This window comes from Nycticebus coucang, chromosome 10, assembly GCF_027406575.1.
Source record: "Nycticebus coucang isolate mNycCou1 chromosome 10, mNycCou1.pri, whole genome shotgun sequence".
Classification (NCBI taxonomy): domain Eukaryota; kingdom Metazoa; phylum Chordata; class Mammalia; order Primates; family Lorisidae; genus Nycticebus; species Nycticebus coucang.
The window spans coordinates 52,115,728-52,138,266 of NC_069789.1; the positions used below are offsets into that span (position 1 = coordinate 52,115,728).

The 22,539-nt window shown below is 33.8% G+C and overlaps 1 protein-coding gene across 4 annotated transcripts in view; it reads right to left on the minus strand.

Moving 5' to 3' along the window:
- SYT14 (synaptotagmin 14) overlaps positions 1-22,539 on the minus strand; it is a 266,929-nt gene that overhangs the window by 155,031 nt on the left and 89,359 nt on the right. For 3 of the 4 annotated variants that reach the window (XM_053607976.1, XM_053607974.1, XM_053607975.1), the window contains 2 exons: positions 8,627-8,791; positions 427-642 (listed from right to left, as the gene is read on the minus strand). In XM_053607976.1, coding sequence (XP_053463951.1) covers positions 427-642; positions 8,627-8,738 — 328 coding nt within the window. In that variant the 5' untranslated portion in view covers positions 8,739-8,791. Of the gene's footprint in view, positions 1-426; positions 643-5,388; positions 6,488-8,626; positions 8,792-22,539 lie in introns of those variants that run through there. The other variant, XM_053607973.1, reaches the window with a different exon arrangement.

Consider the following 22,539-nt stretch of genomic DNA (forward strand, 5'->3'; position numbering starts at 1 on the left):
CTGATGTTTAGGGACCATATTGAATGAAGAAGCATACATCTACATACTGGAATCATATTCAGCACCATGAGATGCTTAGACTCTGCCAGCTCCTATAACAGGTATAGGAACTAATTCCACCTGAGAGAACAGCAGATTCACATCTTCCATCTCATGCTTGTTAGGCATATGTTCACTATGAAATGAGAGCTACAATGAACACATTATTGAAATTATTTTGTGTGCTCACTTGTGGGTGTTTTGGTATTGGTTTTGATTTTCGGCTTAAGCCCAAAGATTTGAATTTGAATAAATTACTTTCCTCAAAACGTGCTCTACTCTATGTGCTCTCTTGTTTATCATGGAATCATAAATGCCTAGAATTTCAGGCACAAGTAATCTAATAATACAGTGTGGCATGTAAAAAAATAAAATAACCTATCTTACCTTCATCTATGGATGCTTCACTACTGTATCCATCATACTCTGCAGACAGAGGACTGTACTTTTGTCTTGTTTCCCAAGCGTAGTTCTTTTGTCTAGAATCTGCCAAGGGTAGTCTGGAATTGTGTGTTCTGGATAAGGCCTCGTGATATTTACCCAGTGCTTCATCTTCACTTTCAGAGGATGAGCCATGCTCATCTTTGTCCATGTAGGAATTATCTATTGAGAATGACAAGAACAAATTATAATTTGGGGGGGCCCTTCTCACCTTACTTAACTGGCCCTATTGGGCCTCTTCCAAAAAATAATTTTAATGTAATAAAGAAAGGCAAAATTGCTAAAGTTATATATATACACACACACGCACAAATATATATTATATACATACATATATATGCGTACAGAGGGTGCTAAAATGCATACACATTTTAAGAAAGGAAAAAACTATATTAAATTTATAATACTCAAGCTGACTTCTACAATTACAAGAGGTGCTCAAATATGACTTGTATTCATCTTTTGTCATTGGCATACATTATTTTAATACAGTTTTTTCCTTTCTTAAAATATGTGTATGCATATATAAACTATTTATTTATTTATTTATTCATTTTAGCACCCTGTTTATAACCTGAATTTTCAGCTTTAGTTTTTTCCCATAAGATGTCTAGGCTTTAGATTTTTATGTTTTAAGAAAAAGATCAGTTTGTAAATTCCAGTTATATAATGTTAGTCACACAGATTTTCAACCATGTTACATATAAAGGAAACTATAGTAATTGCTGTTTTACATAATTTTTTTAAAGGATTAGTAACATACAAATGAAGTTATCAGTATTGCCAGTACACACGGATCTGATTCAAGTATTAGTGTCACAAGACACATTTCTGATTCTCAAATTGGCTAACATTCTCAAAACTGACAATTCTCAGTTCTAGCAGTGAAACAGAACTGGAAGGGCATGTATTTTTCTCTCTAGGACAGCTTTAATAGCATAACTTTCCTGGAGTGCAATTTGGCAAAACATATCAAACTTTTAAATCCTCATAATCTTCGACACATTTCTAGTAATTTACCTATTCCATTTCTAAAAATCCAACTTAAGAAAATAATTAATAAATAAGCAAAGATATACTTTTGAATAATTCATTGCATTTTGTTTATTGGCAGGAAAAAAACAAAGTAAGATTAAAACCAGTGGACCTTGGTTAAGTAAACTATGATATAACTATTCAAGGAGATAATATATAGTCATTAAAAACAAGGACTCAGAGGGAAAGAGTAATTATAACACCTGTTAACAGAAAAGGTGACAGAGGGTATAATCATATTCCCAGTGAATAAAAATATCTATATACACACACTGCAGCGTATGTATGCACATACAAAAATGTTAGAAGGATAAACCTCAAACTGTGAATACTTATTATCTGTGATAGATGGGGTTACTAGGAAAACTCTACTTAAATACAGCTAAAGTTCAAATAAAATTTTCAAGAGGTATAAATTTAAATTATTTTTAAAAGCACTAGTTATCACTTTTTAAATAAGGTAAACTTTTTGAAACTGCATCATGTTAACATTCACTTACACCAAGATGTAACTTTCTCATAATTATAAAACAACTCTAGAAAGATTAAGAAACCACAGCAAGTAGAATTTATTAGTTCGATCTGCTTATTTTTCTCTTCATACTCAATTGAAATCATCTGCAATAAAGGAATTAAAGTTGAAATTGTAGTGAAAAGCAGAGAGTAAGTAATTTCAAAATATAGGACAGAAATTAAATGTTTAGAGTTAGAAGGAGCTTAGGTGTTATCCAGTTTAAGTTCCACTTTTAATTCAGTAAAATAAAGCCATGAATGACTAACACTATGTATTACACTGCCTAATGTGTAGTGAATAGTCACATGGCTATTTCAATTTTAACTAATTAATATTAAATAAAACTTAAAATCCAGATCCCCATGCTACGAGCCACATGTCAAGTGCTCAGTAGCTACATGTGGCTAGTGGTTACTGTACAGGTAAAACTCCATCACTGTAGAAAGTTCTATCAGGCAGCACTGAGATAATGGCAGACCCGATCTAGAACAAAGGCCTCTGACTCCCAGTTCAGAGGTGTTAGCATTCTGTGGTATATCTTAACAGTCACACATCAATCCAAATTGGGTGGCTAGGGCTATCAGGGACTGACCCCACTGACAGTGTGTTTTCTCATGTTCGGTTGTCCGACGTAACTAGATATGTGAAAACCTGCTTCAGTGGCATCAGATCCTGACCCCTCCACCTTGGAGGCAACAGGAGGTCTCTGATTCCCTAGAAGATGGTAACAATTCTGTAGTCAAACTTCCCCTATTACAAAATGTTACCTAATATGCCCCTGAATTTATTAATAAGGAAAAAAATTCTTCTTCTTTCTACATTTTATAATCCCTATGTCGGAAGCTAGAACACAGGTACTAGTAATATTATGGTTCAGCTGTATGAAAGGTTAATCTATGGGTCAAATAACTTTCGAAACAATTTTTGGAACACTGCACGTTTTAGTACTAACTATAGTCTGGAATACTTGAGAGATGTTTGGTTTCTTTAGTTATCAACATGCTTCTTAATGAAAACAAAAAATTTAAAACTGTACTGCTACTTTTAGTGTACTTAGAAGCCCATTCCCTTATTACCTTCTGAATAAAATAATGTATAAACTATTTCACTTTATTTCTTCATTTTGCTACTTCAAGTAATAAGCCTACTTATTAGCAAAACTAAAAGACAGGAATCAAAAATCACTGAATTTGACATTCAAAAAAACTGCTAATAGACTCCAATATATTTTCAAAAGTCACATTTCTTTTTATTTAGTTCATCCACCATTCTGGATAGGTCTCTCCCGTCCATATAACTGATAAATAGGAGATCCCTATTACATATGCAGTTATGTAGCAGAACTGAAAAAAGCCTTCTTCACTTCTACTGCTACTCAATTTTTTGTTAAAAGAGCCTGAACTTATAGAAAAATTCCAGATGTATATTTTATAAATAAAAGTGACTTTACTTTTGAACATATGATCAGATTCGCAGTAAATGGAAATAACCAAGGAATTATCAGAAGTACTATCAGTAAAAACTGAGTGTAATGTTTTCGTTTTCTTTTTTTTTGCAGTTTTGGCTGGGGCTGGGCTTGAACCCACCACCCCAGGTATATGGGCTGGTGCCCTACTCTTTGAGCCACAGGTGCCGCCCATTTTTTTGTGTTTTTTTGCACAGCTGTAAAAATCTATATTTGAGAAGTTCAGCACAATTTGAACTGTCTGAAAAACATAATGAATTTTCCAAAACTACTGTCACTGATTGACACTAAATATAGCACCTAATATTTTTCGACTTTACATCAGCATAGAACAAAATGCCTTGTGAGCACTGATCAATAAGGCCACCCTGTTCATTCACTTTGGGTTAACAAGTATGCACTGCATTGTTCACACCATTGCAGTTTCTTGAGCCAATACAATCCTCATTAGCTATAAAGTTGTCTTCCTGACATTCATAACTAAATATTTAAATCAATATCAGATGCAGAAATGTCCTTGGTGACAACAGAGCGACTGTGTTAAGGAGCATAAAACCTGCCACAGCAAGAGCTTCATCATCTGTTTAACTGAGAACAGCATTATTTGATTAGAACACACCAAAAGATTAATGGAAATTTTGAAATAATGTGATGTCAAAGTCAGAAATTACACTGGCCTGAATTATTTTCTCTATATATATACATGTGTTTATGTGGTTTCCACTTTTTGCCTTCACAAAATTAAAAAGGCTTAAAATTTAATAACAATAACAATAGTTAAGGACTAGAAACAAAATCCTTGTAAAGAATGAAGATAAATACATTCAGAAAAGATTATAATATATAAATATTATGTCTGAAAACTATAAATGCTTAGTCAGAATCTTAATTCTATATAGAGAACTTATGAATGATAGTAAATTGTTTATGTACACATATACTCACTGTAAACAGAGCAGTAATAAAATTTTTAAAAGCTAGCTAAATAAAGAATATCCTGAAACATGTTATTCAATAAAATAAAATCTATTTCTCTCAAGGAAAAATATAAAGCATTTAATATAGATCTTATAAGGACAGATCTGAAAAGCAACATTCCATAAAGAAATTAGTTATACAAATATAAAACATGGCTGGGTGCAGTGGCTCATGCCTATAATCCTAGCACTTTGAGAAGCCCAGGAGGATCACTTGAGGTCAGGAGTTTGAGACCAGCCTGGTCAACACAGCAAGACTCTATCAGTACAAAAAATTAAAAAATTAGCTAGACATGGTGATGCGTACATATAGTCTCAGCTATTCAGGAGGCTGAGGTGGGTTAATTGCTTGAGCCCAGGAGTTTGAGGCTATAGGAAGCTATGATCATGCCACTGCACTCCAGCTTGGGCGGCAGAGTGAGACCAGCATCTCTTTAAATAAATAAATAAATACACACATGCCTTAAAAGGCAACTAACTCTCATTCTTAAGGTATGATAGCAGAATTTTCTCTTCTCAAAATATCAACCACTTTGAAACCTGAATTTGTCTTTTACTTAAAAGTTGTTCCTTGATCTTGCAACACCAAATAAATTCCAACAAAAATATGCATATTACTTAAGAAAAACATAGAGTTTGGGGTTATAAAATAAATGGACATTAAAAAAAGTTCATGCTGCTGAAAAACAGGCCAAATAATGCAGGGATCAGGGACAATAGTACTGTACAAATGCTCCTGAAATAATTTTAGAAAAAAATACTGAATGACTTTAAAAATGCTTCTCAGTAACAGAATTCAAGAAAGTCTTACATTAGCTATATAGACATGTATAGAAAAGCTGAGAAATTTGTATGATGTTTTACTAATTTGAACATGAGAAAATTTTGTCATGTAAACCAACATTGGGAGACCTCACCTTTTTCTGGTATTATCTTACAATATTTTTCATCTTTACTCTTTGCTGTTTTTTTCTTGGCAGAAATGGTGTCATTTCTCTTTGTTTCTATATCTCTTTTAACTTTGTAGAATTTTGCCAGATTCATTTGTTTCTTGATTTTCCCAGGTAACTTATCTTTAGAATTAGTTGACAGCACTAGATGTGTTTCTTCTTTCATAAAGGATTTCTGCATCACATGTCTATTGCTTGTCAAAGTATCTTTTATAGAACATTCATTTCCTGAACATTCATTCCCTGTAAATCCTTTACTCTTAATATTTTTTCCAGCTTTCTTTAAATGATCAGAATGCTCTAAATGAGTAAGATGTTTATATTTATTGAAGTGCCCCATTTTCTCTTGATCTCTTCCCCACAATACTTGTTGAGATTTACTACCTTCTTCTAGTTTATCATTATCTGTCCCAATGCATTTCTTTTGCTCATACATGTTTATTCCATTGGAATTCTTCTGATTTCCTTTCATTTCTTGGTATCTTACCGCCTTTAAAGTTTTCATACTATTACTGGAGACTCCTAATCCAGTATTTTCACGTATGTCAGTACTTTCAAGTTCTTGACAAGTATATCCAGCTCTTGCATTCTGTTTGATAACTGATATCCCACTATTATTCATATGGCCTTTCAAAGAACAATCACTGGTATTACCCATTTCTTGACAGTCTGATAGAGTCTGTTGCTTATAATTAGGATGTTTAAATACTCTTTCTTCATGCATTCCTTGATCTTGCTTTTGTGGAGATAAAGTATTAGAAGAATTTGTTTGTTTTTCTCTGTGCTCTAAATCTGACTGTGTTTTCTGACAATTACTGTTTTGGGAGCCTTCTGTTAACACTGCACTTTTTTGTTTATTAGTATCTACAGCTTCTTCTGTTTTAGAGTTTTCTTCTTCTGGGCGAAAGCCATTTATCATGCTTGTTACCTGCTCAGCAACTGAGTCAGTTAAAGCATAGCTGACCTCCCCAACAGCAGTGGTTAAATCTTCTACAGCACTACTGAGTGTGTCTACCAGAGAAGACACTGAAGGTAGATTTTGCTGAAAATTTTTGAAAAATGCCATTTTCTAATCTTTTGTTCCTAAAATGTATGATAGCAGAATTTTCTCTTCTCAAAATATCAACCACTTTGGAACTTGAATTTATCCTTTACTTAAATGTTGCTATTCATCAGCTCAATAACAGTTCACATTGTAGCTTTTAATCTTTCTGTAAATGCATTATGAATTGGAAAAAAATATGCTGAAGTAAAAAAGTCTTCCAAAAAAATGAAATTAAACCACTTGGCTTAAATGAAATGACATTTTTTCCCACTCCACAGCTATCATAACAGCAGCAAGACAATATTTTCCCCTCAACTACTATTGGTTTTTTTATTCTACACCTGAAAGAAGAAGTATAAAAAGAATTTTTATTATGTACTTTTAGCTTATTTATTAATAGTCTACATAAGGAAACTATCTTATTAACAAACTACCATTATCATTTCAAATTCAAAAAAATATTATGGAGAAAATAGCAACATAACTTTGCAAAGAGGTAAGAATGGGAAGAACAGGTACGGATACCTGCTGAGGGGCTGGTAAGACACTGTGATTATCTTACATGATCTTACAAGAACTCTGGGAAATATTATTATTCCCATCTAATAACTGACAGAACAGGCTCAGAAAAATTAAGAAGTTCCATGAGATCTTTTCAAGAGATTTTCAGTCAAAATAGTTTTATAATAATAGTAAAGGGATGTTTAACTTTTAGATTCTTATTTTTTCACAAGTAAACATTGGAGTTTTCTAGAGGGTACCTGACAGATTGAATGTAAAACCATATCTGAGAATCAAGCTGTCTGGTATTATTCTAGTCATTGAAGAAATTTGCAACAAGTGTAAAACAATGTCACTCTTCTCATTTTTTTGTAAACTTTTTTTGCTTTGGAAAATACATAGTTTTTTAAAATTATAAACATGTTATTTCTATTAACATGTAATAGTCTTGCTTTCTTAAAAAATAAAGTGATAAAAATATTTTTAAATGTTTCTGTTTTAACGTCTAACATGGTACATATCAATATATACAACACACATAAACAAAAGTTTTGGGGGGGTCTTTAATAATTTTTAATACTGTAAAGGGGTTATTAATCCAAAGAAAATTCATAAACATTGAACTAGAGAATTACTGAAGACCACTAGAAAAGATACCATTAACCAGTTCATTTTATACAAATGATCAAAAAGCAGGACTGAGAAACACTGAACTTAACCAAATAAAAACCATATGAAGTACTATAATTTCTTAATGTAAAAGTCATAAAATATAATTCAATAACAAAATCTTTAAGGAATGGAGCTATCACTTATAAGTTATTAGAAAAGCATCTCTATAACATGCATACATAGCCAAAGAAGGCAAAATTTCTAAGCTATTGTTCCTGAAAATTCTTCTAAATTAGGAGTCTAGTGCCTTATCCATTAGGCTAATGGGGCTTCACATAAAATTCTTCTAAATTAAAACTTTGCTTTTATAATCCTCAACTTGATCCTGCTATTACTTATATAAGCCAGTCTTTGAAAATAGCAAATAAAAAAATCTTGGAATAATTTCTTAAAATAACTCCAAGAAAAATGTTTCTATAAGAGAAAAGATATCACAGCCTTCATCTTTCCTAGTACCTAGTAATTCTCAATAATATATGGTAACAATAGAGGGAGTAGAATCCTATTTTTTATAATCAGAATTTATATATAAATGACTAGGTAAAATCACCTCTTCCAAACAATAAAATTATCCTTTAGCTAAAAATTAAACAGCAGGTAGAGGAAAGGGGTGAATACTTTCAAAAGTCCTCTAGAGATATTGGGACAAAACTCCCTAGGGAGCTATCTGGGCAATGGATTTACGCTACATACAGCATAAATACATTTCCTTCTTCCTAAAACATATCTGCTTATATAATAGGTTCAAAAGCATACCTTATACATGAATAATTAAAATGTCATTTTGTGACAATTTTTGCAATATCTTAGCAATCTGTGGGCAACAAAAGGATACCTGAACATAATTTACTTAAGCGTAGATCCTTTACTCTTACAAACATTAGTTTACTATGTCAAAATCAACCTCTTTATTGTATGCATTACAATAAATACAAAAATAGTACAGGTAAAAGGAACAAACAAGGGAAGCAGCAATATGATACTTACAAATTTTATCTTGTGAATTCTTCCTTGTACTGTACTCTGAACCAAGATCTGGAAACCCGCCAACATTTTCAAAACAGAACTTCTTATTAATATAGAGAAAAAGGAGCAGCATCAAGATAATAAACACCCCAACAGCTGACAAAAATCCAACTGCCTCTGGAGATACTAGAGAAAAAAAAGTCACAGCTGTAAGCATTTATTTTCCTTTAAGTGACAAAAAAAGAAGGAAACCCCATAAATAAGTTACATTACTATCTTATTTGAATTATATCTAAATTATCATAGTTTAAAATAGTTTGATTAATAAAAACAAACTGCAAAGTTTAATGACAATTGTTCAATTTATTCAATAGCATTCATTCAAGTTTTCTAAATTTTTCCTTATAAATTATGTTGGAACAATCTTAAAAAAACAGTAGTCTACAAAATAGACAGTTATATGTTTACTCCATTGACAAGTATTACAAAGATTTTAACACAATAAATTAGAAAAAAATTAATTCCCTACATGGGCATATTACTTAATCAAACTGATGAGAACATGTATTATTCTCTCTAAAAGTTCACTGGCCCTTTCTTATTAAATAAACTCTAGACTCCTTAATCTGGCCATTTAATGCTCCAACCTCTGTTTTCAATATAACATTCCTGTCAAATGGTTCTATTCATTACCCCAGAATCAGCAATGTTCAATACCACACTCCTTGTTTTTGTTCATCCTCCTCCCCTTGCCTAGAATGACCAACTCTTCTACCATATCCTACTCATTCATTCAACCAATAAATATTTTTGAAGCATCTATATGCCAGGCATTCTTACATAACCAGTTCCTGCTTTCCTTGAACAATTTGGTGAAGACAGCTATAATACAGTGTAAAAAGGCTATATTGAGAAGAACAGGAACTACAAGAACCATAACAACACTTAATCAAGTGCTGAAGGGTCAACTAAACTCTTCTGAAAGTTATGGTCCCTATGATGATATTTTAAGAAACAGTAAGAATTATTCCAGGCAGAAGGAATGCGAACAAAGACCCATACATAACAGATCACTATATGTTCCATAAACTGAATGAATTTTGTCATGATGAACTACCAGATTCTCAAGAGAATTTGGTTCAAGAAAATACATGAAATTACCCAGAAAGGTTTTGTAGAGTGAGAACAGAGAAATCTTCTCCAACTTCTCCAATCCATAGCAATCTCTCTTTCAATTTTTACATTATTTGTCACTATAACAATCATTTGGAGTTGAAAGGAACTAAATATTTATAACCCCAGTGCCTTACATATAATATTCACATAGTAGTTGAGAATGAACCCTAAGCTTCAAACATTCCTACATACAACCTACTTTCTTCCATTTCATTCAGGCGGCAAGTAAAATGTTATCTCCTTCAAGAAATCTTTCTTTAATCAGAAGAGCCATGGCAATTAGTAACTAACTCATTTGTTAAAAAAATGAAATCACCAACTAGTCAATGATGAGTGCTTTAAGCCCCAAGTATTTCACTATGACAAAAGCTAGGCATACCTAGTACAGAACTGAATACAAGATTATAGTTCAAAAAGCTGGGTCAATGGCATTGCAGTAGAAGATAGAGCAGAGAGACACTGTGAGGCAGAAGCAATAAGGGTGAGAACGGGGGGGAGGGGGGGGAAGGAATGTAGAAGTGCTAGCTGGCAATCAGTTTGGTGCTGATGGACAGACCCTGCTACCAAAACCAAGAACTTGTATCACCATTGCCCATGTTGTCCTCAGACTGGAGCACAGCCAGAGAAGAAAACACTGTTTTAATAAAAGAAACTAAGGTATATGATACAAAAAAAGCAGTAGTGTATATCAAGCCTGAAGGATGAAGTAAAAAGTGAATAATTAACATCAGCATTTCAACATCTAGTAAGGTCAAAAGCAGAACAGAATCTGGGACGAAGGGGCTAGTAAGACTTGTACTTCAATACTAAATTCTATAACTTGCAAATATGTATAGGAGTTCCCTTGTTAGCCCAGGCTCAAAACACTCAGAAATTTAATGCCTCAAGTGGCTACACAAGATTAGGTATCACGCAGCGGGAAAATCTGGGGAACCTGCGGCCTTCTATTTCAAGATTGTTCTTTTTTTAAGGATCAAAGGAGGCAAGAAAAGCTTCATCTTTCTCTGCTGCAATCCTTTTAATAAAAGGATTTGTTCTATAAAATTTGGATTCAGTCAAAAGGCTCCAGTCAAGGATTCAGAAGGCCACAAGTAGCCCCAAGACCACATGTTCCCCATCCTCGAAGCACTTTGGATGTATTAACTCATTTAATCTTTACAATGTTCCTTTTATCATCCTCATGATAATTTGAGACACAGAAATATTAAACTGTGTGCATCGCTAGTAAGTGGAAGTTTCAGGGTTCAAAGCTGTCTGGCTCCAGTGTCTCTGCTCATACTGTTTCTATTTTCCTTCCTGTTCCTTGCCTCAGTCCTTATTTCTGTTTCACTTTTGTCTCCCTCTTCCCATTTTCTAAATTCAACGTAGTGGGAAAGATCAACTATGTGTATAAGCAGTAGGTATAAGATATACTAAGTTTTATATATGTATACACACACACACACATATATGTATTTGTACACATACATCTATATAAACACAGTAATTACTATAATAGAGGTATGAATATAAATTATTACTGAAACACAAAGACGCAGCACTAATGAAGTCACAAAATATTTTAGAAAGAAGATACCACTTGAGCAGAATATAAAAGATTAATAGAACCTCTATAAAAAGTATAAGGACAGATGAAATAGCATGGTCACAAAAAAAGAAATATGTGCATGGCATTCTATAAGCACCACGGCTGACTTCTTTATTTACCTCTGTATTCTCAAAGCACCTACCTACCACAGCACCACATGACTGGTGTATGAACCCCTTTGAACAGCAGTTCTCAACCTGTGGGTTGTGACCCCTTCGGGGGTTGAAAGACCCTTTCACAGGGGTCGCCTAAATACATCCTTCATATCAGATATTTACATTACAATTTATAACAGTAGCAAAATTATAGTTATGAAGTAGCAAGGAAAATAATTTGTTGTGGTGTGTTCCTCACCACAACATGAGGAACTGTATTAAAGGGTCACGGCAGCATGAGGAAGGTTGAGAACCACTGCCTTTGAATGAACAAATGAATGAATGTGTGTTCAGGAAAGATCAAGAATATACCAAAGGAGCACTTTCACTATCTTTTTTTGCCACTATAATGGTATACATGAATGTCCTAACTGATGATTTCAAGAGCATCACCAATGCCAAAAGGAGAATCAAACATCAGGTTTTTATTAGGTCATGCTCAAAGTTCACACTCTGGTTTCTAGTGGTGATGATGAAAGCCGGTTACATTGGCAAATCTAAAATCACTGATGATCACAGAGCTAGCAAAATTGTTGTGAACTTCACAGATAGCTTAAACAAATGTGGAGTGATAAGCCCCAGATCTGCTTTGCAACTCAAAGATCTAGAAACATGACTGAATAAATACACTCCCATCCTATCAGTCTGGTTTCACTGTACTGACAAGTTCAGCTGGCATCATAGACCATGAAGAAGAATATTGGGGTGGGGGCAGTAGGGGGGAGAGATCCTGGGATTCTTTTTCTACAGATGTAATACATACTTACAAATAAAATGCCTCAATGAAAAAAAATTTAAAGCATATACTAGCAAGCTGAAGAAGCAAGCTCAAAATTGTAACTATCACCCCAAAGATTTTGTATTTGTGCAGTAACATGATTATAGGTTTGACTTATAGAACTATATTGGTTAAGGATACTGGAAAACTAAAACATGGTAGGGAGTGAACAGGGGCAAAATACGAAGAGTTCTTAAAACAGTTCTAAATTTCAAAAATTTATTAAATTCCACCTATGTGTAAAACTGCAATGGAAGATACGCTGAAGTTAATACCAAGATGATACCAAGCAGTAGCAATAGTGGCAGCAAGGTGAATTCTAGTCTTCATTGATAGGAAATTGATAGTGACCCAATCAATTTGGTACAAAGGATGAGGAAGAAGAGAAGTTAGCATAATTCTAAAGTTTTCATTATCAATGACTGACCAAATGAAATGGTTTCATTAACCAAAATAAAAATTATAAGAAGCAAGGCATTTGGCTTAGAGTGTCAGGGGAAAGAGGGTAATGGAATAAGAGAGGTAGATAATTAGTTTAGCTTTTGAAATGTTGCATTAGAAATGTCAACAGAATATTTCAGGGAGGAAAATATGACTATCCTGGTAGAGGTCAAGTTAGTTACAGAATATTTGAAATTTTTTCCTTTTGCTTCTCTTATTCCATATGAAATACTTAACTCACTAAATAAAACAAAATTGGCAAATGTTGGTACTAGGTTTTATTAAAAATCTTTTACATTAAAAATTTTAAGGTAAATATATGCTGTGAGATAGAAAAAACATTTTTTTAAGTTTTCCCACTAGGAAAAGATCCATCACCTATCTAAATGCCCATTTTCCAAATTCATTGAAAATATTTTATATATTTACAATTTTAAAACAGCATTATGATTGTAGACAAGAATATTTACTAATAAAAATATTAAAAATCTTTAGATCTTCATTTTCCATCCTTATCTCAAGACTAAAATAGTATTATAGTAAAATGTCCACAGTTGACCTTCTCTCGTACACTGACCACCTCCTACCGTTGACCTAATTTTCATAGACCAGAAATGCACCAAATGTTTACATCGGGCACAGTAATCCTAGGTCCTTATGTTGACCACCTCCGTAAGCTGACCAGTTGGTGACAGTCCTGTGGCTGGTCAACTCACAAAGGTTCTACAGCATTTGAAACGACATGATAATCATATGTTGGTAAATAAGAGTTCTGAGTATAAAAACATTTGATGAATCCCACCTGTGTATAAAACTGTTATAGACGAGCACTGAAATTAACCTAAAGACATAAATGCTATATACCATCAATTAAAAAGTTAAATTATAGCTGGATGCAGTAGCTCACACCTGTAATCCCAACACTCTGTGAGGACAAAGCAGGAGGATCATTTGAGCTCAGGAATTCAAGACCAGCTTGAAGCAAGACCCAGACCCCTGTCTCTAGTGAAAAATAGAAAAATGAGCCGAGCCAGACATTTTAGTAGGTGCCTGTAGTCCCATCCACTCATGAGGCTGAGTCAGGAGGATCGCTTGAACCCAGGAGTTTAACGTTGCTGTAAGCTAGGCTGACACCAGGGCACTCTAGCCTGAGGCAACAGAGTGAGACTCTGTCTCTAAAAAATAAATAAATAAATTACTTTAACTTAGACTTTGCCAGTAAAAAATGTATTTTCATTCGGTGTAAATGGAATTTTCCCCCAAAATCCTATTTATACTATGAATCTGCTTATAAACTCGTTCTGCATTAAGCATTCCTAAGAATACGATTAATTTACCTCTACAGAAACCTCCCCTTTCCAAGCATTTTAGGTTATTCACCACAAACAAATAAATATATTTAAAAATGCACTATTACCTCTTAAAGAGAACCTTCAAAATCTCTATTTAAAATCAAACAGTAAATAATTAGCTTGGTTAATATAATACATTTGAAAAATCAAATTTGTTGAATGTAGTAAATTACTTAAAAGTTACTAATGCATTATTTTCCCATAATCCAAATTTGCAAAATTTTAGTGCAGTAAACCATAAAAGCCAAACCAACTAATAACATGAACAATATCAAACACTTAAAGAGTACTTATTATTTGCCAAGGCTGTTTCAAGTGCTTTAAAGCATTGCCTCATTTAATCATTACTACAATTCCTAGTACTTTGGGAGGAGGTGAGAAGATTACTTGAGACCAGGAGTCAGTAACACAGCTGTCTCTACAAAAAATTAAAAAATTAGCTGGGTGCACCTACAGGCCCAGCTATTGGGGAAGCTGAGGCAGGAGTATATTACTGGAGCCCAGAAGTATTATAGTGAGCCACGATGATGCCGCTACACTCTATCTCAGGCAACAGAACAAGTGGAAACGTCAAGATCTTAAAATTTGTATGGAAATTTTAGTGATAGAACCTAGATTTGAACTCAGGCACACTGACTCTTGAACCCAAACTGTTAATTACTTATCTGTTTCCCATTTGCCAGTTACTGTTATAACTGCTTTCATTTTAAAATGTAATGCTCAAAACCACTTCATGATGGTAAGTACTGTAATATTAGTATCTTGGCCTTCAGATTAATAAACTGAGGCCTGGAGAACAATTTATCCAACATCACAAATCCATGGAGTGGTAGAATCTGGATTTACACCCCAGACATTCTGACTCCAAAGTTCATGGTCTTAAACACCATAAGCAATACTACTCCTTGTAGTATATGCCAACCTACATATAAAAATATAAGTTAAAGCTGTCAGGCACAGTGGCTCACACAAGGCAAGAGGATTGCTTGATGCCAGGAGTTAAAGACCAGCTTGGACAACATAGGGAGGCTCTGTCAACATCAAAAAAAAATTTTAATTAGCCAAATGCAGTGGTACACACCTGTAGTCCTAGCTCCTTGGAAGGCTGAGGCAGGGGGACTGCCGGAGCCTGAGAGTTTGAAATTATAGTGAGCTATGATTGTACCATAACACTCCAGCCCAGGCAACAGAGCAAGACCCTGTCTCTAGAAAAACAAGAGGAGGGGAAAGCAACATAACCAAAGTAACATAGCTTACTACATATATTATGAGCAAATATTTTATTGTTTAGCTTTCATATCTGTTAAGAAAACAGCAACTGATTTCTACTTTCTCAGAATACATGAATTATACACATAAAACTGAAATTATTTTTTTCTATTAAAGATACTACTCAAAATATTTCAAAATGAATTTTACTACTAAACAGATACCAAAATCATGGTATATCCTTATGATGTATGCCACATTTGAGAAGTTAATAAATCAAAATTTAAAAACTAAAGGTATTCTATAGAATAATAATCTTGTTATTCATTAGTAGTGCTCAACAAAAAAAATAACTAAATTAACTGTGAGCTATATTATCCCCTATATGAATTACCTAAAGACAATAATGCGAAGTGAAAAATGGCACAAGGCATATATAGAAAAAACATCATATTTACTTTGTCTGAAATTATTATTTATATTATGCATACTGACCTGGTTTTGATAGCTTCCTTTATATTTAGGAATGAATGTATGTCTTTATAAAAAGTACTTTATATGAAAATTCGAACTTCAATAATAGTGGTAAAATTCACTTTAATTTCTATAGATTAGTTGAACATTTTTTTAAAAGTTAAAATTATAGTCTTAATGTCAAAACAAGAGCAACTCCATTCTGACTTTGAAAGGACTGTAGAATTCACTTACATTCTACTTTATATTTTGTTACACAAGAAAATTTTCTATATAAAGTTTCTGAGAAAAATATTACAATAAATAAAAATAAATACAAGATATTTATATATTATAGCAATATATTTTTCAATTTTGATTTACTTATACCAAAGTTTGTTTATATCAAAACTAATTATAACTTGTAAAATAAATTTTACGAGATTATTTTATTCACTATATTTTACATGTAAAATTAAACAAAAAGTATTTATGTTTCAGATAATTCTTTTTAAAAAAGATAAAAGGCAACAACTTACAATTTGCTTTACAGGGAATGTACTGCTGATTTGTTCTGCTGGGCATGAAACATTCATCTTCCAACTCCATGTAATGGATACTTTAATAATTAATTTAATAGATAGAATTCTATCTCTTGACCAAAATGTGAACCTGACAAGAAGTCAACTTTCATTTTAAAAGAAATCCTTGTTTTCTATATAATTAGCTCTGAAAATTTTTCACATTTTATTTAGAAAAATTCTATAATTTGTTTGCTCTAGTTAGACATGAAATAGAGAATTACCAGTAATTCTGAGAGACAAGTTAGTAAAATAAAAGACTGATTTGATTAAGTTTCCTTTTATGATATGTTTCAGTTATTTGACAAAATCTACCTTGAAATTTTTACATTATAAATGACGCAAAACTATAAAGATTACATGTAAGCCAAAAAAAGAATATAATATATAGCTATTAACTCTAGACTTTATTACAAAACCAATCATTAAAAGAACATTCACAGATAAAAATAATAGAATTCACTGCTGAGTAACTTAAAGAGGTTCTTTTTGGAGCCTACCTACAACAGAGGAGAAGGTACAGATGGCAGTGATGTGGAACACTGTCTAAGATACTGGGGGAAAAATGCCTTCTCAGAGAAATGGTTACCTGGCTAGGCTGATCAAATAGATGCCGCCCAACTTGTTTCACATTTCAAACCATCAATAGATTGAACTTGTATTTCCTATAAGTAGAATGTAACAAATTGAAATTCATTCAAATCTAGTAACAAAGGATCCTAAGTCAATTTTGAAAAAACTTTAAAAAAAGAAAACCTAAACATTTATTAAGTATGAAAAACCAAATAAATAATATATTATTTCAAACTAAATAATAATACTCAGACCTAATAATACTTAATGTACTTATAATACTTAATATAAAAGCTCTGTCAATCATCTTCTAGCAGAGATTTTTCTTCAGGGATAGTCTTGATTGAGGTCTCAGAATTATAATTCCAATGAAGTTTAGATCAAGATAAACTTATTTTCCTGGCAAATATCCCTATAGCAAAGCACAATCATTCTTTTAAACAAAAAATTAGGGTTAAATGCCTCAAGATTTTTCATTGCCTGTTCAATGTGTATAAATTCCTTCCAAATTATCTAAATAATAAATAGCATAGCAATATCTAAGGCCAAATCTGCCTCTTTTTTTTTTTTTTGTTTTGTTTTGTTTTGTTTGAGACAGTCTCACTATGTCGCCCTCCATTAAAGTACCATGATGTCACCGCTCACAGCAACGTCACACTCTTGGGCTTAAGCCATTTTCTTGCCTCATCCTCCCAAGTTGCTGGGACAACAGGCACCCGCCACAACACCTGGCTATTTTTTTTTTTTGTAGTTGTCATTGTTTGGCATGGCTGGGCTGGGTTCAAACCCGCCAGCTCCCGTGTACATGGCTGGCGCCCTAGCCACTGAGCTACAGGCACCAAGCCTCTCCTTTACTTTTTCAATGATTCTTTGCTCTTCCTTTTTAATAAGATCTTCATAGCTAAGCTACTATAAGTAAGATTTTGGAAATTCAACACCAACTGCAGGAGAATCTTCTAGTTAAACCCAATTTTTGATGTCAACCACAGTACCAGACATGCTTATTTCAAGATTTAATTCAAATGCAGCAAAATTCTGATAAATACAAAGCAGTTTCTTTATATCTCTTGGAAACACGGCATCTTCTTCCTAAATTTTAATGTCAGACCAACTAGTTCTGTAAGCTCTTAAAGTGATCCAAACATCCTTTCCTTACTCTAAAAATACCTTTTTCACCCCCAAATCTGATTCATATTAGAGAGATGCAGGCTTTGCTGAAAACATTGATTCAAAGCACATGGATTTACTATGTCTTAAACACATATGCACGTAATCATCTACCTGAGTAGCATATCTTGCTTTCTTATCCAGTAAATAAACAGGTGTAGCACGTATCAGTTAGCGATGACAAGCGTTCAACATAATTTTGTGCTCTTAGTTTTGTGCTCCAACAATTAGAACATTAAGTTCTATTCACTTGCATTCTCAATGTGTACAGAATAAAAAATCTGGAGCTTGAGTTGCAAGATGATATCTTTCTCCATTTTTCATTGATAAAATACCTGTATCAAATATAGTGAAAGCAAAAATATTTCAAATTTTAAAGAAAAATTATTCTAAAAGCTTTTTGAAGAAGATACAATCTTCCAATTTCAGCTGCAGACAGAGTTACTGAGTAGCCACTGAACAAGCATGGCAGTGCTAGAACAGAATCAAGTGGGAAATGGTCCTTAGGGGTTGTAAATACAAATTTTAAGTCATTAAAGTAGGAGCCAATTTTAATAAGAAAGGTTTTATAAAGTAAGGAATAGTGCCACAAGGGGCACATGAAACCAAATCAATGACAATAGCTCAAGAAAGAGTAACTCAATCAAAAAGAGAAAAGACAGCGAGGCGGGTGGACTGCCTGAGCTCACAGGTTCAAGACCAGCCTGAGCCAGAGTGAAACCTTGTCTTGAAAAATAGCAGGGTATTGTGGCAGGCACCTGTAGTACCAGCTACTTGGGAGGCTAAGACAAGAGAATCACTTGAGCCCAAGAATTTGAGGTTGCTGTGAGCTATGACGTCACAGCACTCTACCTAGGGTAATGAGGTGAGACTCGGTCTCAAAAAAAAAAAAAAAGAGGAGGAAGGATAGGTAATGAAATGATGAAACTGAGAGAAGTAAAATTTGGTGGTGGTACCATGACACATCTTTCAGCAGTGTCCATTTTAGTTAGAGATTTAGGAAGATATTATTATATAATTTAACTGATAAGGAAACTGTTTTATACTTTAAATTGGTAAAAATAGAACTAAGACAATTTGCTGAAATTTAAAGAATAAAATACAAAACTTTCATGCTTAGTAGGTATCCTTGTGCTACCCATAAGCAATAGGTGTCTTCTATCAGAGGAAATATCTGAGGAGTACTAACTGTAAAATAATTTATTCAATAAATACTAAGCAATAGGAAGCCAAACAAGAAAAAACATGGTCCCAGAACTCAGTAACTTAATAAAGTATTATCGGGGTACTTAGTCCTGGCTTTGGGAGATCAGGGAGAATTTACTGAAGGAAGTAACTCCTAAACTGAAATGTGAAGACTATAGAATCTAGAAACATGAAGAATCTAGAATAAGAAAGAAGAGGTAAAAGAAAAAAGTAAAAAAGAGTATTTACGGTAAAAAGCCCCAGAGGCAAGAAATAGTGACACACTGAGGAAATACAATAAAAGGTATAAAGTAGAAAAAGATAAAGCTGGAGAGTAATCAAGGGCAAAATCACGAAAGACCCTGTAAAATTTGTTAAGGAGTTTGAACTTTATTTGAAGGCATTGGGGACTCAATAAAGTATTTTAGGCATGAGAGTGTTAAGATCAGTGTAATGTAGAAATACAAATGGAAGTACTGGTTGAGATACTGCTTAGTAAGTAACTGCAGTCAGTGATTCAGGCAAGGAACAATGACAGCCTACATGTCAGCGGTCTCAATTGAAGAGGCTGGAATAAACAAAAAACCCCAAAAGGCTCTTTCTTCCCAAGAGAACCTACCCTTTATGCTGTCTCACACATACAAACTAGTAAATATATACACACAGAAATGCCCCATATTAATTTTTAAATGCTTTACCTTTACTTGCTCCATTAATGCTATTTCCAAAGATAAAGAGACATTAGATCATAATCACCTAAAAATATATAAATTACTTACTGATTTTATGAATATATTTTAAAGGTAGCAGTCTGTGAATATACTTCACCAAATAATCTTCCTGCAATAGGTCATACTGATATTCAAGTCAATGAAATATAGACTGTGGGTTAAAGGCCAAATGTTAATTATATTTTTAAAACCACTGGAGTGGTTATATGGGAAAATAGTCATACAACTTATTAAAACACCAACCTACAGTTATCTAGAAAAAGATCTGACACCAAGGAGCAATCTTAATGTCTCAGTGAAGCATGTCAAAATAACTTATTAATTTTTTTGAAATAACTAGCCATGAAAACAAGGATAACATATACAACATCTAGCCTTCTTGAATAGACCTCACAATTTCCATTAACATGAAATTTCATTCTAATTAACAAACTTACACATAGCCTCTACATTCTAGATGAAGACTTGAAAGCCCAATAAATCATTATGCTTCATGATGATATGTTTCAGGCATGCACCAGGATTAGTGCCAGTTTGCTTTTCTGCCTATGCAAATCTCTCTAGTTTATCATATTTGCCTTATTGATAACTAGGTCTAATGCCACAGAAGCCATTAAGAGCCACACTCTCTCTAATTGAATATTCTCTTTTTCTGGACTAGCAACTTGAAGTCGAGGAATAGCAATAGTTAAGTACGGGACTAAGTGATGAGATAAGCACATGAAAAGATGTAAGATTGTATCCCAAACTCAATGACTCTGAATAAGCTTAAAGAAAACCACTCTAGAGACCTATGTTACTTAATACCTTTACCAACAACATAAAGGAAGGGACTGAGAATATGTTCCTTACGTCTATAGACAGTCCTAGAAATACTGGGTTGGACATGATTGCTAATTTACTGAAAGAAACAATATAGGGACGTCAATATATTAAAGAAACAATCATCAAAACAAAATGAAGTTCAATATAGATAATTACAAGGATACGACCCCACCAAGAGTCAAGCACCAAAAAATGTTAATGAAAACACTGGCTCACTAAAACGTGCCAGGAAAAAATGGCAAACAATGATAAAGTATCTCGTATGTAATACAAATCAAACAAATCAGTGTTTAATGTTTCTAACAGGTGAGAACTAGGCTTTCTATTAGGCTATTAGATTCTGATTAAAGCAATTATGTTGTCCAATTTCAAAATAAAACTGAGAATGCCTAATAAAGAACAAATTAGAAGACTATTTCACAATAAGGAACAAATCAAAAAGCAGAAGAAAATGAAGAGAAAAAGCATTTGTAAGTGGAATTAAGTTTATAAAGAACAAAGGTATTATAAAAGAAAACTGGTATTTGTAAGACTTTGGCAATATTCAATGAATTTTAGAAGGGAAAGTGCTTTCCTAACCCTACTAAGGAATATAATGCGATGATTTAAAGCTAAGGTGCCCAGGCCACAGACCAGTACTCGTGCATGGCCTGTTAAGAAGAGGGCTGCACTGGGCAGTGCGCGTGTAGCTCAGTAGGTAGGCGCCAACCACATACACTGAGGGTGGGGGGTTCAAACCCGGCCTGGGCCAGCTAAATCAATGACAACTGCAACAACAACATAGCTAGGTGTTGTGGCAGGCACCTGTAGTCCCAGCTACCTGGGAGGCTGAGGCAAGAGAATTGCTTGAGCCCTAGAGTTGGAAGTTGCTGTGAACTGTGATGCCAGGGCACTCTTCCCAGGGCAACAGCTTGAGACTCTGTCTCAAAAAAAAAAAAAAAAAAAAAAAAAGAAGAGGGCTGCACAGCAGGAGGTGAATGGCCACCAAGTGAGTAAAGCTTCATCTGTAATTAGAGCCATTCTCCATCCCTCAAATCATCACCTGAACTCCACCTTCTGTCATGTAAGCATTGGCATTAGATTCTCATTGGAGCATAAACCCTACTGTAAACTGAGCATGGGAGAGAGACCTAGGTTGCAAGATTCTTTTGAGAATCTAATGCCTGATGATCTGAGCTGCAGGTATAAGGCACTTGATTCCTCTCGAAACCAAACCCCTTACCCTGAGTCTGTGGAAAAACTGCCTTTCATGGAAAGGTCCCTGGTGCCAAAAAGGTTGGAGACTGCTGGTTCAGAGGGAGCAAGAAGCAGTGCCAGCAAGTGACGAGCCAGCAAGCAGCTTTCCAAAACAGCATTATCTCTGAGGAGTTTATCATCACCTAATGTTTTATCTTCACTTTTAGAAGTCCAAACACGTGTGTTTTCTCAGGGGCTAGAGGGCATATATAAGGGCAAAAAATGAATTTAGGCACAGAGGTGATGAAGCTATCTTTCAGATCCTGCCACACAGTAGCCAAATTCCAATGGGAAACAATATATGAACAGCTTTTAAAATTTACACTGGAGAAAACTCCCTTAAAATAACAGAAATGTTAACAGAATGTCAAACCAGGATGAACATCTTCCTGGTATTAGAGAACCTGAAAAGCTGAAACAGTAATTAAAAGATTGCTTGGCAAGCACAGAATAAAAATTAAAGGGAGAGAACTGTTATACCAGA